At 37.2% G+C, this 18,482-nt stretch overlaps 1 protein-coding gene across 5 annotated transcripts in view; it reads left to right on the forward strand.

The window, feature by feature from the left end:
- ASPH (aspartate beta-hydroxylase) overlaps positions 1-18,482 on the forward strand; it is a 230,196-nt gene that overhangs the window by 26,691 nt on the left and 185,023 nt on the right. For 3 of the 5 annotated variants that reach the window (XM_082601145.1, XM_082601143.1, XM_082601142.1), the window contains exons 2-4: positions 5,188-5,337; positions 6,764-6,808; positions 8,507-8,575. In XM_082601145.1, the coding sequence (XP_082457271.1) occupies positions 5,188-5,337; positions 6,764-6,808; positions 8,507-8,575 (264 nt within the window). The remainder of the gene's footprint in view (positions 1-5,187; positions 5,338-6,763; positions 6,809-8,506; positions 8,576-18,482) is intronic. The other 2 variants (XM_082601146.1, XM_082601144.1) reach the window with 1 other exon arrangement.

Below are 18,482 nucleotides of genomic sequence, written 5' to 3' on the forward strand. Positions count from 1 at the left end.
ACACATTCTCAGGCCCCTCTGCAGACCTACAGAATCACAAACTCTGGGTGGGCTCAGCATCTGTTTTGACCAGTCCTCCAGGTGACTCTAAAGTTTGAGCAGCACTTTTGATTGGGTGATTGGGGGAGTGGAGGGAGTCATCACTGTCACCCCATGAGAACTCTGATGGGTTTTCACCTGGTCAGTTTTGGAGGCAGGGAGAGCGCTGGACTCCATGGACATAGATCTTGACTCTTGTGGTCTCCAGTGGTGTCAGGTTGAGAGTAATAGTCTCAGAGCACATTGCAGAAGTTTGGTCTTTGCTTGGACCTAGGAGTTTGCTATTAGTTTCAGCAGCTACTACAAGGAATAGTTAATACTACTGTACTTCTCTTTGCTAGGGTTTTAAAAATATGATTGCAATATGCAAATTTTATTTATTTAAAAGCTTTTATAGGGCTTCCCGGGTGGCACAGTGGTTGGGGTTCCGCCTGCCAATGCAGGGGACACAGGTTCGTGCCCCAGTCCGGGGGGATCCCACATGCCGCAGAGCGGCTGGGCCCGTGAGCCATGGCCGCTGAGCCTGTGCGTCCGGAGCCTGTGTTCCGCAACGGGAGAGGCCACAGCAGTGAGAGGCCTGTGTGCCGCAAAAAAAAAAAAAAAAAAGCTTTTATAAACATTTCCCATCATAAAAATGAATTGTTATTATAAGATATAGTTACTTGCAAATCAGGGTTTCTTTTTCCTGAAGCACTGTGATGGATTAAATGTTATTTCAGAGAGATTCATTCATCCTAATCGCCCTATCCAGAATAACAGGTATGCCATTATTGCAGAATTGAGGAAGGAAGAGATTTGATTGAAATAACTGTAAAATTGTTGTAAAAAACAAAGGAGTAGGTTAACTCTAGGATGTGTGAATATGTGTGATAAAGATTTGTGGAGGAGGAATAATTGGAGCTGTGTGGAAGGAGCCTCAGTGGTGAGGCATACCCATACTTAGTAGCTGTGATTCTTGTCTCAGTTCAGTGTTTGGCCCCAGACCCAGAATTTAGGGTGCCGCTGGCCTTGTACAGGCCCATAAAGGGAAAGAGGAAACCCTAGCAGCCCCTGCAGTCTTGGTGGCAGGCTAGGATCATGAAAAGAGCTGTGAATTGGAGACGAGGAGACTTATGCACGAGTCCAGATGGATTCAGTCAAAATGTGTTGCATGCATGACTTCAACAAATATTTGCACACCTCATTTGTGCCAAGACACTTTTTATGGGCAAGGAAATCGAGGCCCCAGAAGTTTCATGACTTCCCTCAAATCGAAGATAATGAAGCAGCTGGAATTGAATCCAGGTCTCCTAAGTCTGAAGCAGGCTACCCGCCATGCTTGGTTTCCAGTGCTCCCAAGAAGGGCCTCTTGTCACATTCCCTCTCCCTCTGAAAACAACAAAAGAAGCTTCTGAAATATTTGTCTAGTCAACTTGTGTGCTGGTTTGTCATCTATCTTAAACCCCTGTCAACAGATGATTCATTCTTCAACATTTTAGCAGGCGCCAACTTCAGTGGGACAGATCTTGAGGAAAGGAATGGCTCTTGGTCAGAACACCTAAGACCCTGGTCAGTTTTGATTAGTTGTCCCAGCTGCCCTGTTCACTGTGTCCCAGCTCTGAGCCATCAAATATTGGTATCTTAGGTTGCTGACTCCTTTTCAGAACATGTAACTGTTTCATTTGCATGTGAGGCATCGTTCGACTGAAAAAATTAAGACTCATAAAGAACTTTGAAAGGTTGCCTCCCCACTCTGGGTACAATTTGTGCTAGATTAATTTAGTGTAACGGATCAGAGCTCTGATGAATTCTGTGAGCTGCCAATCTTAAATCAGTGGATAAATTGGGCTGGTTGTATTTCCTCAAAGAGAATATTTGGAGAGGGAACTGGAGGGAAGATGAAGAAAATCAGAACGCGGTTGTACAGTGGCTTTCCAGTTCCCTGAGATAGTGTTTCCTAGATGATACTCTTACTGATGAAGAGTTCCTGCTTTCCCTGTCTGCTCAGTCCATGCTTCCTTCACAGCTCTCTCTCTCTCCTTCTCTAGGGAAACATTTTTGTTTTTGGGGGGCCATGCTACTCGGCTTGCGGGATCTTAGTTTCCTGACCAGGGATCAAACCCGGGCCCCCGCAGTGAAAGCACCAAGTCCTAACCACGGAAAACCCTAGGGAAAAAGTTTTTGATTGTTGCTTTAGTTTTGCTGTTGAGGGAATTAGTCTGGGGATGGTAATGCCTGTGAATCAGAATTCTAAAGCATTAATCCATTTCTTACCATTTAGGGTTCTGTTTCATTCAAACAAACTATGTAATGGACTTTTCATATAGGCATTTGATTGGATTCCAAAGGGTCAATTCAAGCTGTTGCAGGGCCTGGGACCCACATTTTACAGCAAGACTTGTTTCAGTTTTGAATGATTTGGTACTTGTGCTAAAACCATTCAAGACTGATTCCCAAAACACCCAAACTGGCAGTGTATTTGTTCCATTTTTTTTTCAGCATGCCTGATATTTTTTAGGGTTTGGAACTGGGGGATAGGACCAACCCAGAAAGGAATCCCAGCAGTGGGAGAAAGGCTGTCTGACTGTTAGCAGAGAGAGTATTTCAGCCTGAGTGATTAGCAGTATTTGGCCATGAGGAAGAGGCCTCTAAAAATAACTGGTGAGCAGAGTTTGCAGTCAGGTCCAATTTCAGTTCTAGAGGCCTTGCCCAAGGAGCTGTCGGCCAGTCCACAGCTCTAGTAACGAAGGGCCTGTGGTGTGCCTGATACCTGCTCATAGGGCTTTGGTTTTTTTCTTCCATATATATTATTAATGGATTGAAGAAATCAAAATGGCAGAAGGTAAAGGTATATTTTTATTGTTTGGGTTAAAAGTGACTTGGGATCTAGCCGACAGTTTTTAGCTTGGTTTTCAGTTGTGCACTGTTCAAATATTTTTGGCTAAGTGCTTTGACTGCATCTTCTACGTTTTCTATTTTGAACTTCTGGAGACCTCGATATTTCAAAATAGTTTAATTTTTCATGGACTAATCTGTAATATGAATATTAAGTTTTAGTGTCTTAACTTAGAATATCTTTTATTGTATCGTACTACCAGAGACCACATTTTACAAACTTCAGAAAAATAAACATGTGGTCTCTCTTGGTCTTTAGACGTTAATTACAGTGAACTTAAAGAATTGTGTGCGTTCAGATCTCATGTAAAATTATAGGAAACTTAAGGGCTTTATAAGTCCCTTCTTGTATTAATGAGCACACTTAGTTGGCTCAAGCAGAGACTTACCATATGTGGAAATGGACCTAATTTTTGTGAAGCAGGCAATAAATGCAAAGAAAAGACATTGGGATTTTATTTTGTTTTTCAAATCAAATCATTAACCTTCAAGTGTTCTTTAATGTTGTGTTGATTTACATTTTTGTATGTGTTTGTTTTTGCTTTTCTTTGTAAGTTAAGATTGTCTTTTCATTTAATTGAAGGCAAGCTATATTGGCTCATTATATTGAAAATGTATTTAAGAAAAATAAAATAGACATATTAAAGACTGCTTCCAACTCTCAGCTGCCCGAGCAGCCGCTGGAAGGATTCTATTATTAGTATAGAGAGTATGAGTATCTCTGCTTTGAACACTGTTTTAAATAAATGGTTAGAATGGCTTACTTGACTTTTCTGATAAAGTGGCTCGTGGAGCTGTGAAGAAGAATATGAGATATCTATCGGACTTTCAGTTCTTTTAGAAGGCATTTCTCCTCTTCTGCATGGATTCCTTAATGTACATCGTGAGGCAAAGTCAGCTGTTACTTCTGACCCACTTTTAACAGTTCATGGCTCCTAAAGGGTGACATTTTGTAATGTAGAAAAATTATCAGTTTGATGAATTGCTTTTATGGTTTTTTAAAACTTTAAATGAATAGAATTTGTGTATAAATATGAACTCACCAGCATAATGCCTACCAAATCTCATAAATGGTTATTTGTAATTCACTTAGTTGTACTTCCAGTTAAGTAACTGACTAGTGCTCAGGTGCTGGGGGTGCATCTTCTATTTTCCCTTTTCTAACCAAATAAATAAAATTTCCGATGGTCCCTAGCCCAGCCTTCATTTTGGGGAGACTCATTCCATTGATCACCATGGTAATTTTCTGTGTTTGGTAGTATGTGAGAGTGTTTTCTGACTTGATGGGTCAACGTGGAAAAAAAATGAATCACATAGTTCTTGCCATATTCTTAACCCTCATTAAAAAAAAATCTTTTTGATTAATCCCTGGGACTATAGGTTGACTATGGAGCCAGAAATGAAATGAAAATTCTTAGATTTATTCTGATTTTAGAAAAGAGGGACAACTACTAGATGTTCTTCCAGAATATGTTTGGAACACAGTACTGGTTTCAGGTGTGCTTGGGGAGTTTTAAACTCTCTCAAAGGGTTTATCTTACTCTGCTTTTTTCAGTTTAGTTGGACAGAAACTGATCTGCCCTTTGGGACTAGGTACACCATATTTACAAAGTGACATATCAAGAGTGTGCTATTTAGTGTCGATTAAAAAGTTTCCCCTAGGGCTTCCCTGGTGGCGCAGTGGTTGAGAGTCCACCTGCCGATGCAGGGGACACGGGTTCGTGCCCCGGTCTGGGAAGATCCCATGTGCCGCGGAGCGGCTGGGCCCGTGAGCCATGGCCGCTGAGCCTGCACGTCCGGAGCCTGTTCTCCGCAACGGGAGAGGCCACAACGGTGAGAGGCCCGCGTACCGCAAAAGAAAGAAAAAAAAAAGGCTTTGGCTACATTTATGATCTCTTTAAGTTGTTGATATGCTCTGAACTTTGAAGGAGGTTATATTTAGGTCGTTTAGATAAAGAAGTTGGAAGGAATACACATATCAATTTTTATTTTAAAAAAATCGCTAGCCCATTAGTAGTTTATTTCTTTCGTTACTTAGAAGTTAGGGTCATACATATGTGGTATTGAGGGTAAGCATAGTCTTTTCCATTTTAAAAATCTTTATTTTGTGTAACATGATTTAAGAATTTAAGTGAAAACTATTGATAGTTTTGAAGTGATTTACCATTGGAAGTACTCTCAAATTCCTGGAGAAATATTTTAGTGAAAAGAGGTTCAATAAAGTGTTTTCTTCTTATATAATGACATTGTCCGTCTGTTTTATTTTTTTAACAGAGACAAAGCATGGAGGACACAAGAATGGGAGGAAAGGAGGACTTTCTGGAAGTTCGTTTTTCACGTGGTTTATGGTCATTGCGTTGCTCGGAGTCTGGACATCGGTAGCCGTGGTCTGGTTTGATCTTGTTGATTACGAGGAAGTGCTAGGTAAGGATATTCATATTGTTTCTTATTGGTGCTGTCAATTCTGTAGCCTCTCAGTGGTTCTCAGTAGGGAAGGAACAAAAGGGGGTGTTATCAGGGTTACCTTGCTGTGGTACTTTCAACTTCTTTGAACATGATCTGTCATAGAAAAAAATAAGCTTTATATTGTCTATATATCACTCCAAAAAGCTTTAACAGTACGTACTCTTGCAACATGCAGTACTCTATAATTTCTATTCTATTTTGTTGTATTATGAATTTTTAAAATACTGGTCAGGAGCCACTGAATTTATTTAAGGACCCATGAGTGGATCATAAACACAATTTGCAAGACCCTGCCTTAAAGAGAGCATTTCCAAGCACACGCCTCTGTGTCCTTGTTGGAACTGTTGTGTGTGGATGTGAGTGTGTGTGTGCGTGCACGTGCATGTGTACATGTGGCCTGTAGGATGTTCTGAGGAGGTTGCTGTGTTATTTCTGATAGTTGTCTTCCTTTCCTCTCCATTTCCTTTTCTCTCCCCATAATCACTGCAGTTTTTCACGGTTTTTTACATTAATGATTCTTTATAATTTTGGGAGTCATACTTTTTTTTTGTTTCACCTGACCAAGTCTCTTTTTGTAATTGAGATAAAATTCAATACTGTAAATATGTAAACATGTACAGTTCACTGTTTTTTAACATATAATTTTGTGCTGTCGTCATTATTAATTTCAGAATATTTCCGTCCCCCCTTCTCCTCGTCTCCTGGCAAGCACTAATACCCTCGGTGTATTGGCCTATCCCGGACATTTCATATAAATGGAATCATACAATACGTGGCCCTTTGTGTCTGTTGTTTTGCGCTTAGTGTAATGTTTTCAGGGTTTGGTACTTACTCCTTTTTATGGGTGAATTATGTTCCATCGTATGGATTCACCACATTTTGCTCATCCATTCATCATTGATGGACATAGGGGTTATTTCCACTTTTTGGCTGTTGTGAGTAAATGGCCTTCCTTTCTAATAATCCAGTGAAAGATGTGGACCTTTTCACTGAAAACAATGCACACTTTTCTCTGTATGTACAGTGTCGCAGAGAAAATTCCCTCCCTTCCATAGACCGTTCTGCACTTTTGCTTTACTTACTAGATTATAGCCAGCCATCTTTCTGGGGGGAAAGGCAAAGAATAACAAAACACATGTAATCTGCCTTTTGTTAAAGCTTCTTATTTTTATTATTGTACTTCGAGGAAGGTGTCTCCGAGTAGATTGGTAAGAGTGATAGAGGAAGAATTTTAGTTTGGAGATGAACTTCTGAGTAGATCTGTGCTTTTGTTAACTTATGTTGATGATGTTGCGAAGCAAAGTCTATTAGACAAACGAAGAGATTTAAAAGATGTGTACATTTAAGCTCAAGTAACAATTTTCGTGTTTTTGTATGCATGCAGCCAAAGCAAAGGACTTCCGTTATAACTTATCAGAGGTACTTCAAGGTAGGCTATTGGAGATGCATTTTAAGTCTACTTGTGTTAGTCTCTAAAACCTCATCCTTGGGCTACTATTTTAGTTCATCCTTGGGCTACTATTTTAGTTATCACCTGCATCAGAGAATGTAAGTGGTAGGACCAATTTTCCCTCTTAAATTTGTGAGAAAGTATAGTATTTTCTATCTTTTTATTGTTATTTGAACTCTGTGCTATACGTAGCCTCAACTGCAGACCAACGCTTTTCACTTATATTTTCTTAGCTATAGAAATGATAACTTCCTTATCTCTACATTATTATTGTTATTGTCATTTTCAACGTGTATGTGCTTTGTCAATCAGACTTCTACATAGCAGGTTAACAATATTTTCCTAAGTGGAACAAGGGCTCTGGGAGGGTCCAGATTGGTCATAGCAACTCTGTTCCCAAAGCTCTTCCTGCTGTTGTGCAATGTTTTAACTTCCTTTTTTTTTAACATCTTTATTGGAGTTAACTTAGTTTTTATTAAAAAATGGTGGCAGTAAGGAGGGAAAGTGGCAGGTGGTGGTGGTGGTGGGATGAACTGGGAGATTGGAATTGACATATATACACTAACGTGTATAAAATAGATAACTAATAAGAACCTGCTGTATAAAAAAATAAATAAAATTCTAAAATTCAAAAAAAATAAGTAAAAATAAAAATAAAAGCATTGCTTAAACAAACAAACAAAAATGGTGGCAGTGCTGCCACCTGGTCTTTTAGTACGGATGCTGTATTTGTAAATGTGGTTTAAATATTGCTATTTAAAATATTGTTGTTTAAAATGTTAAATTAATAAGTCTCTTCACAGCCATTGTCCAATGATGAATTATAAACTGTGTTGATTTTAGGATGTTTTTAGGGAACTGAATGTATTTGACTTATATTTGAAATGCTGAACAGTGCTCTGAGATGATAAAGTTAAAATACACATTTACTATTCTTGAAGGAGGAAGTCTCTGCTAGTATTGTCTTCTCAGCTTGTCTGTTCTAAGCCTTATTTTTTTTCTTAGTAGTAGGTGGCCAGTGCTAATTACATTTTTAAGTAGGATAAGTGTAAGTTTTCCTTTGTAGTTTCAAAAAGCCAGTTTTACATACTTTATTTCCAGAAGTCTGTTTTTAAAGGTTGATTCATGATGCTTCTGTCATAAATCATTATTATGAAACGTAAAATTAATCATCCTCTTATTTTTAGTACTTATACTCGATGTTAATTATATGTGGTCTTTATTTGAGGCTCAGTGTGTGTTCTTTTGTTTTGAATATTAATGGTGTGAGGAACTTCTGTACTTTAGAAACATTAAATTTCATGTAACTTAGAAATGGATCTGTATTATTCCTTATATATGTTGAAAATTTTACCTAAAATATTTTTAGCAGTAAAGTTAAAAAAAAACTACCCTGAAATGATTAAATCTCAGGGTATTGTTAAGCCCTTAAAGAAAATATTATCTGAGTTATATTTCTTAGATTTGTTAGGTGAATATTTCCTCAATCTCTAAGTGAACTGCCTTCATTTTTAAGTGAGATTATCGTTAGCACGGCTTTTAAGGATGCAAGGAGCAAAGAGTTGCATTGATTGGTTGCATTAATGGCCGATATGCAGGACTGTAAGAAATAGTAACACCTTATTAAATTTGTTTTTCCTTTTGTTCCCATATCCGTCTTTCCTTCCCCTCTTGTAGGAAAACTGGGAATCTATGATGCTGATGGTGATGGAGATTTTGATGTAGATGATGCCAAAGTTTTATTAGGCAAGTACACATTTTTTTTTTTTAATTAGTGGTGCTAAAATGTTGGAAGCAAAATAATATCGGGTTGGCCAAATGAACCTTTTGGCCAACCCAGTATTTTAGCTTTAGTAATGTTTGTGTCAGTCATTTCCATTTTATGAAAGATATTTTCCCACTTAAATCATTTATTTCATTCTTGTTGGGATGTTGAATGGCTTAATTATTTTTCTATAAACTCTCACATTTCAATTTACTGTTACAAATGGATAAGTATGTAGCTCCTGCACAGATATTATAAGTAATATAATTTCATATGTGTTTTTAGATTTAAAGCACTTTATATTCTGAACTTAACATTTGAACATGTAGATAATGTCCTAGTCTGTTTTCACATGTGGTAATGGCGACCGTTCTTTAGCATCATTTGACATAATTCAACATCCATTTGAAAATGTAAATTTCTGAAGGCTTACATAAATTCATTCTGAAATAAAATAGTGGTAGTAAACATCTTATAATGTCCTATGACTATTTGAAAGGTAACATTAAAATATAAACTAGTAGTCTTTGGCCAGGTTTCTTGATTAAGTCTTGGACCCTTCTCTTTTATAAACAGAATTACCCGTCTTTATCATTGAGATTTTTTTTATAATAAAGATGTGATATTCCTTCATTTAATTTTAAAATACTCTCATACTAGAAAGGATGGTGCTAATTTTAATATGCAAATTTTATATGATCTGGCCTGGTGAGATATTATTTCTGCTTGTTAAACAGCATCCTTTCCTTTATTTTACTATGTAGCGTAATATGCATTAAAACATTTTATACTAAAGTCATTAGAAAAATAACAAATATGGCAAGGTTTACATACTAAGCTTAATAGAATAATGGCACAGATTCTCCCTAGACACACAATTTTGTGTATATTTTATGGATATGAAAAAAATGGGAGATACATCTGTATTGAAATGTAATAAAACTTAATTTTGACATTGCTTTCTTGTTACTGCTCAGTGAGAACTATATTTGCTACTTAACAGTGAAAGCTTCCTATACCCATGAAATTTCTTTTCCTGTCTTAACTGTAATAGAATTTTTTATATAATTTTGTCATTATATACCTAAATTTGGGTTTCTATAAATATGGTAAATTCTCAGAAGACTATAATCCTAGGCATGCGTACGAAAGAAGATTATATAGACCTTATTTCAGAATGATGCTAATTTGCTTGCCTATAAATGGTTTATTACTTCATTTTGTTACTTTTCTTAAATGACAGATTCTGAATAGAAAAGCTTTTTATTTAAAAAATAACTTCATGTGAGCCGTTTCCTCATTTTTAGAAATAATATTACTTATCTACTGTATTTTGTTGATTTTTTTAAGGGGGGAGGTGCTTAAAATCAGCTATCTGGTCTGTCAGGAAATGTCAACTATTGAAAATTAAAACATGTTACTTCTACAGCACACATTGATTTCTATTGCAAACTTACATTAATAACTTGATTTTTAGTATTTTAGATTTCAAACATTTATTCCCCTTAATATTTTTAAGCAACCGTTAAGAGTTTAATGAATTGTAATTTAGAACATTGCTATTTGTGGGTAGCCACGTATGTGGTATGGGCAAATGGTAACTTGTTCCTTTTGCAAGAATCATATACTTGGAGACAGAACTCAGTTGGTGAATCTGAGTGTTCATTTGGTAATTTGACTATTAAATGCCCAAAGGCTAAGATAAACTATTTTACCATGTGTATGTACAAATTCGCAGTTGGCTTGTGGTTTGGTAAAGATGAAAGAAACTAATGTAAGCTGTTTGTCCTCTGACCTTATTCTGTAGTGGTTGAATTATTCTCTGCATGAAATACAACCTTGATGGGAACTGAATTTTATGACTAAGGTTCTTTTCTACTTTGTGAGGTTATTGTAGCCTAGTTGTGCCTCTATTACTGGTGGATGGTTGCAAGAACCAGGTGAAATTCTGGCCTTGCTGGGCTCTGTATGTTCAGGGAGAGATTATGGGGGAGCAGATTCAGTGAGTACATACCCCAAAAGGAGCCAGATCTCTAGGGTACGTTCTCATCGGAGAAGCAGTTCAAGGGTAAGGGCCTTGGATTAAGGCAGAGGGAATCCCTGGGGAGGGATGAAAGTAGAAAGTTGGAGATTGGGTGAGAGCTTGGCAGGGCAGGTGTGGTAATAGCTATGCTGAACTTCCATAGGTTTGGATTTATCTCATTAGTATTTCTTTCTGGAGTCTTAAATTTGCATATATCTAAATTTGATCAATTTGAGGAAATGTACACATTCATGTTTACATTTCTTTTACATTTCAAAGTTTGCTTTTCTTATGAACTATAAAGAGAATGAAATATGTGAGTAAATCAAGATCAGTAGCCATCATTAATTTTATTATTTCTGGCCATGGCCCTTACAATATACTTTGAAAATATTCTAAGCCTGGTCTTGTTTACATTCCTTCCTACTTTTGTGGCCAAATTATCTAAAATAAAATGTCCTTGATTTTGGTTTGGATGATTGAAAGCTACATTGTCTCATAATGTATTCTTTGAAAACTTGTTTTCCAAATAAATCAATAGGAAAGAGGACTAAATTCTGAGTAACATTTTCTTAGAGTAACACCACCTGTGGATTACATAGTTATCCTTTTGCCCTGTGACTGGCATCTAGCTGGCATCAGGTATGGCCAGAGAACAAAAGGGAAGGCAATCCCTATAACATTGACAAACATTTGTAGACTTGACAGATGCCTGAGTGAGCAGGAGGGAAGGGAGGGCTGGATCTTGCCCAAAGGCAGGCACATGCTGCTCTCTGGTTCAGGCCTTCTCTTAGAGGTTAAGGAATTATAAATCCAGAACATATTTTCTTTTTCTCTTTGGACTAGTACTTTTGTCTTAAGAACCACAAAAATGTTGCATAGTTGGGTAGTCAGTTTTGCTCAAATACTTTTGCATATTTGTTGCATACTTCATCCTGTCATGCTGAAGGGTGGTAAAGTTTTATATTTTATATTCAATACTTGGAAGTACTTGTATTAGAAAATGGAGAAAAAGAAAAATGTTTATTCTAAATATACAGCTGTAGAGTTTTTGGACAAGAAGAAGAAATAGTGTTATTCCCACAGGGGCTTGGGTGGGAATACAGATCTCTGTTCACAGCACTTGTCAACTGTTCAATTCAGTGAAGAAACATGCTGGGTTGGTCAAAAAATAATTTAAATACCTACTGAAGTTTGTGGGGTTTTTCCCCTCCAATGCATGAAGAATGGCACAATGTAGTTCTTCTATGGACTAATGTGGGGAAAATTCACTATAATCTTTAACATTAAATTAGTTGTCTTATTATTATCCCTTACCTGCCAATCTTGATTGCTGTGTGGACAAATTCTGTGTTGTCAAAGCCAGAAATACCAGATTAGGTGGTTATAATCCGAAAAGCTCTAAAATCATAGAAGTGCATTATTTCTTACAGCCTGTCTTTTTTTTTTTTTTTCTCCTCAAAATTATGGAACTTACTGTATAGAACTTGACAGTTCTATTGGTGGACTTTGATACCTACTGGACCCAAGAGACCAGTCTTACCCAAAGCCAAGTTCCTCACAGGAAAAAAACAAATGATAAAAACGATATATACACTGCTTTCTTTCCATATGGGGGTCTGGGATCTTTGCAGTAGAAGCTAGTTTCGTGAGCTGATAGGGAGAGAACTCTGGAATGTTCCTGTTGCAGGTGACTGGCCTTGATCACATCTCATATTGGTATGCTGAGCGAATTGTTATTAATAGCTGACTCTTATTATTGGTCAGAATGACAGGACCACAAGTCAGTAACCAGAGCATTATAAAGCTAACATTTTCTAGTTTTAAAATTTAAGTTGTTTATCTGGTATAATTTGAGCACGTTGGTGCCCATCTGTGGAGGCTGAACAGTTACCCTGCTAGTCATATTAATTCCAGAGTTTCCTAAACTAACTCCAGCTCCTAAAGGGAAAAGTTTGAGGAAATGAACATTTCTATCTTCAGTGAATATTTATTGATATATGTAAATGTTTGTATAATCAACTCTCGATAATATCTGGGTGCTACATGAGCAAGTGTGGGGCTTGTCGGAAGTGTCTTTTTATCCTCATACTACTTTTACTTACTTTTCCCGTTGAAGTTGGTCAGTCTATTTTGGCTGATTCAATTTTGTGGTATTTTTGGCTCTCAATTCTCTGATGAGAGAAAGGCAAACCCGGTTAGGGGCTGGTAGGAAGGCTGAGGATTGGTCAAATTGCTTTTCCTTCAGTCCATATGATTGAGAGTTGATTGTAAGGTGTGCATCTTAACCGATTTCTTTATTTTCCAAACTTTTCTGTAAACTTCCTTGACCATGATGCACATCCTTTTTGAGATCACTCTTCCTCAACTTCTTTTTTCCACCTAACTGCTCTCCTTATTTTCTCTTTCTCTCTTCCTTTATTCTTATGTAGGCCTGACCAAAGATGGCAGTAATGAAAATATTGATTCTCTTGAGGAAGTCCTTAATATTTTAGCAGAGGAAAGTTCAGATTGGTTTTATGGTTTCCTCTCATTTCTCTATGATATAATGACTCCTTTTGAAATGCTAGAAGAAGAAGAAGAAGAAAGCGAGACCACAGATGGTGTTGATGGTACGTCACAGAATGAAGGGGTTCAGGGAAAGACTTGTGTCATCTTGGATTTACATAACCAGTAACTTTGATGCAGGGACTGAAGTCACTGGCTTGTGAACCCCCGAAGCAATCTCCTTTTTCTTTCTTTCCTTTGCTCATCCAGGGCTTAACATGCAGTGGGGCAGCTGTGATCGGACAATACAAGGCAATTGTGTGATCTTTTCCCCAGTACAGCGCCTAGCTAGTCCCTTGCTTGGCTTTCCCACTTGAGGAAAGCGGTACCCCTCATTCTCCTACTGGTCCACAAAGTGCATTGAGAATGATGTTCTTGGTAGTATAATTGGTTTCTGTATCGTTTTGTTTCAACTCATGTACTCGCTGAACTAAATTCAGAAACTTAATCGCCAATTGTTTTGTGATTAACCCTTGCTGCTTGTCCTTCTAACACGCTATTCATTAAGATGATTATAGTGGAATTAATTATAAAAATATTTCTAGCATGATTCATAAATTCAGTGCTTCTCTGTTGATCTTTAACATGACTGATGTGTAAAATGATGGTTCTTTAAAAGGCTGATTTTTTTTTTAATTGTAATTTGTACAGGTTGATTTGTCAGACAGGTTAATACAAATTTCAGTGTAAAATTCTGTATTAATGGTGCTTTTAAAATAATTTGAAAATAACCTCATGTTTTTGCCTTAGGGTAGTTCAGTTACTGTATTCAGATAGTAGTGTGTCTGAATCTTTCTGTCTGTGAAAGCAAAATTTATTTTTAATTTCATTTCCAAATAGACATCCAGAGAAAGTAATTTGTATTTTTTTTTAAAGGAAGCATATTACACAGGAAGGAACATGTGAATATGTTATCTTAAATAATGTTGTTCATATTAAAATTATTCATCCTAAATAACGGTCTTTTTCCATTTTTTCCTGTGTTACCTTATTAATTGGCCATCAACTTTGGCTTAGGTATAATATGATTTTTATATTTGTAAATTAAATTTATTAAAGTGGTAATTCTTTTTAGGAGAATCAATTTTTGCTGTTAGAAAACCTTAAAAACACCTGTGAATCAATTCATTTAAAATGAGTTTGTTTCAGTGATAGCAAAAACAATTGTATTAGACATATGTAACATGCATTTCTTAAAATGATATTTCATTCATTTCCCACCTCAAACAAAGCTCTTATAGCTTAAGAGCGATAAGATCCAAGACCTTTGATTTCTTTTACCCTTTTTGGGAGTGGTGTTTCATGTTTTTACATCTCTTTGAGCCTCTGTGAAACTTAGCCTAGCTTTGGTTCTTTATAGAGCTTAAAATTGGAAAATATTTGCATTTTTAAACATTTTATTTAACTATGATAATTTCTACTTTTCAAATATTTATTCTTATTTTTCCCATTTAATCAAGTTGCTTTCAGAAAGTAGATTATTCACCCATTTTTTCAGAAGGGAATATGACAAATTTAGTTTCTTTTTTAGAGCTCGCTCTTGCTGTCAAAATGAGAGCCTGAAAGTAAAAGTCTCGAATCAGAACCCTGGAAGCACATCAATTTCCCCCTTGACTCAGCATTTACATGTGTTGGGAAAACTGTCCAATTTGCTAATCTTATTTTGAAAAAGCATTATTCAGTAGCTACTTTTGGAAATAGATACACGTGTTGTACATTGGACAGTGATCTCCTAATGCTTAAATAACTATTATAACCCTAGTTTGTCTTTTCCTGATTATTCAGGGACTATGTTTCATTCTGTTAATGTTTCTGACAGTCAAAAGCTTCTGATTTTGGAATGTTAATATTTTGGAACAAATGAGTATGATTTAATAATGTTCTTTCTGAAAGCTTATGCAGTCTTTGCCTGTATTTATCATGTCTTCCACTTTGAATCTGAGTACTGTGACATATCAGAGTTCATTAGGTTTAAATTCAAAAGCAGTCTTAGGCCTCACTCAGAGAAATTCTCTTAGACAGATGTCTGAGATTTGTTTTTTAAGCCAGTCTTGTTTCTTCATGCTTCATTGTTACTAACCCTAGAAGATATTTGATCAGTTCATGAGAAGTAAATAATTAAATTTGTGTGTTAAAAATGTTTGGAATCATTAATTTCTCATCAGGCTCTGCTTTTTTGTCATGCTACTAATGCACATTTTATGTACAGAAATTAATTATGCTGTATTCTTGTAAGTGAAAAATAAGGATGTGAGATTATAATTTGCCATTTCTTTGGTATCTCTTCTGATCAGCCCTTTTGAAAAGCCTCTGATGAAGGTAAAATCCAGGTAGCTGGTGAACCCCTGACTTCTGTGACTGCCTTCAACTTGTGCCTAAGGCTTGCTTCGGTGAGAAAATAAAGTTATTTGCAAAACTGGTATAGAGTACTTTGAAGCTGACCAAAGTTGCTTTGCTTACATTTTATTTATTATGTATGTTACAATTCTTAATCTTCTAAGGCTTTATTGTGTAATTTTCTGTTCGATCATAGAAATATTTTCCTAGCTTGTGTCTTTTAAGCTTAGGAACTTAGTTAAAAAGGCAAACATGTAATCTGTATGTTTGAATGTTTATTTATGGTGAATTTTACATTGTACTGTATTTACTCTGCATTTCCAGAACCAAAGGCACTTTGAGGAATGTTCTCTGAGTTCCGATGGCCTTGTCTCCCCCGAGATGCCCTTCCTCAGACAAAACTGCTGTTTGTCCAATTGAAAAGGCGCCGGGTTCTTTGGAATTTGGTACCAAAACAAGGAAGTGGCACTCAGGGGACTTCTTTTCTGCACTTTAGTTTCTTTCAGCTCTTACTTCCCCTCGGATGTGAGGGATGAGGTGTAAGTCAGTTGGAGAGGTGTCTTCTGGGTGCTGATCTTATTAAATCCCTGAGGCCCAGCTGCCGGCTCACTGCGTCATGCAGATGCCTCGGGCATAATGCGCTGGGTGATATCCTGCTTTTTCACCTTGTACTTGATTCTTTATTCTAGAAATTACCTCCCTGGCTTATAGAGCTGTATCCAGACGCATAAGAAAAACTGTTTTTTCTGCTTGAATTCTGGCGTGTTTTCATTTACAGTTAGCTAGACCGGGCAAAATGTTTCCTCGTCTGGCCTGATGTTTATAACTTTGGAGTATTAGTCAAGGCAGATAGAAGCATAGACAGTTATGAATTTGAACACCTGGCAATTATACCTTTGGGGGCTTGATACTCAGCAACCCTTTCGAAATCAGATTCTGGTCTCTAAAACAAGTAGAACGTTCTCTGTGTTTTGAGCTGTGGAAATTTCTTTGATCACCGTGCATATATGGAGCACTTTGATAAAATCCAGGGATGCAGACTTTATTATCACAAGTCGATGGATGGAACCCTGTGCTGAATTCTCTGCCGGTTATTTGTTGCGATAACTCTGTAATACACAGGAGTAGATATCAACTAAATTGTGAACTGTCTGAAGTTGGGAGTCAGGTTAGGCTGCATTTGAATCCGTCTTCAAAGCTGAGCCCCACATAGGGTATTTATTAAATATTCGCTGGGGTTAGCCCTGGTGAGTGAGAAGGTCAGGAGTTACCTATTGCATAATAAAATGCTGATTTTTTTTTAAACAGCTCAAATAAGTGAAAACAATTATTGGATGTATTTTGTTTTCCAAGAAAAATGACACTTTGAAGTTCAGACAATAAACTGACCTATGCTAGCTGAGGTCTTCACGTGATCTTTCTGCTATCTCATTCGTATTTGTGTCTGGATTTTATCTTTATTCAAGCTCTCAGTCTCTGGATGTAATCCCTTCTTAAACTTTTTAGTCTTTCAGTCCTCTGATGTTCTGATCTTCCCTCATCCCAGAGGGTTGGAAGGTTTGTAGCTTCCTTTTTTCAAAAAATTGTTACGCCATCTATTTAAAAATAAAAAGGAAAATGGTGTAGTGTCTTGACTTGCGTTTTGCCAAGGCTAGACTTACGTTCTAGAGCAAGTCTGCCTAGCTTACAGAATCCTCTCTTAGGCGTTCAGGGCCTCGTCTGTAGTCAATGTTGAAATAAATTATGATGCTTCTTACGGGCAGGAGGCAGCTTCGAAACTGAGGCTCAGAGTGACTCATTGGTCTCACCAGGGATGGTGGGAGTGACTGGGATGACCTAAGTATGATATGATACTCAGCCGACCAATTCTGTGACCAACTTCCTGAAAGCCTGCAGCAGCTATAGTACTTGGGTTTCTGTAATGGAGCCAGTCTTCTAAAATTGTGGTGAAACTGCAGGTCCAACAGGTGATTCAGCGTTTTAATTACACGCGGAACATTTCACTTTGAAAATGTGTGTGGGATAGTGGCCCTGGGGCAGTTGCCACAATAATGTTAATTACCTTTAGGCAACTCCCTCAGGCTCTAAGGGAGGTATATAAGACCTGCTTTTTCCAAATTTCTGTGTAAGGATTACCAAATAGTCAACTTAGCTATTAACAGTAATCGCCTTAAAACCATCAGAATAAACATACAGGGCAAAAAAGAAGTAAACAATGTGGTGATAACTTTTTTTTTTTTTTTTTTTTTTGCCATTCTCTTTGACCGTAGCCACATCCTAATGGCTTGGGTTCCATTATCATTTCTCTACTCTGCACAGCATTTCTTTACTCTGAGAAGTTTTTTGAATCGTTGTTTCCTCTCTCATTGGTCATTTTTTTAGCAGCTGACCTTTGCCCTGTGTCTGCACCTCCTGCTTCTGGCCTCCTCCTTTCTCTCCCGCTGACTCAGTTTCTCTACCCTTAGACATGCCTTTGTTTCCTAGCCCTCAAAACATACGAATGCAGATCAAATTCTTCAAACTCTTATTCCTTTTCTGCCCATTGAGAATCTTGGGAAACCCCGTAGATGATCAGTTTTCTTCTAAGGAGGGAAGAGAGGCCGTGATGAGCAACCCTGGGGTTTTGCTCACCCTTCTTTCTACCTGTTTTCTCAGTGTAACGTGACCGCCCCTTATACTCCTTGTAAAACTGTATATGGGACATTTACTAACAAACAGAATTCAGTAGTGTCCTCATCCTAACGCTTTGTTCATTCCTTCCTTTCTACAACTGCTACTTTGACTTTTAGAATCCTGCATTTTCTATTCATTCATTCATTCATTCCCTGCATTTTCTTGACTCTCCCCCCTTTTTTTGTTACTTACAGGCTCCTGTATTACCTTCTGTTTTCCAAGTGCTGTGCTTTCATCTTTATACTCTTTCCTTCAGAGACTGAATATGATGATTGTTGTTTAAATTATTAGTTCAGTCTTTGTCATGT

Source organism: Mesoplodon mirus, assembly GCF_964341445.2.
Source record: "Mesoplodon mirus genome assembly, chromosome: 16".
Classification (NCBI taxonomy): domain Eukaryota; kingdom Metazoa; phylum Chordata; class Mammalia; order Artiodactyla; family Ziphiidae; genus Mesoplodon; species Mesoplodon mirus.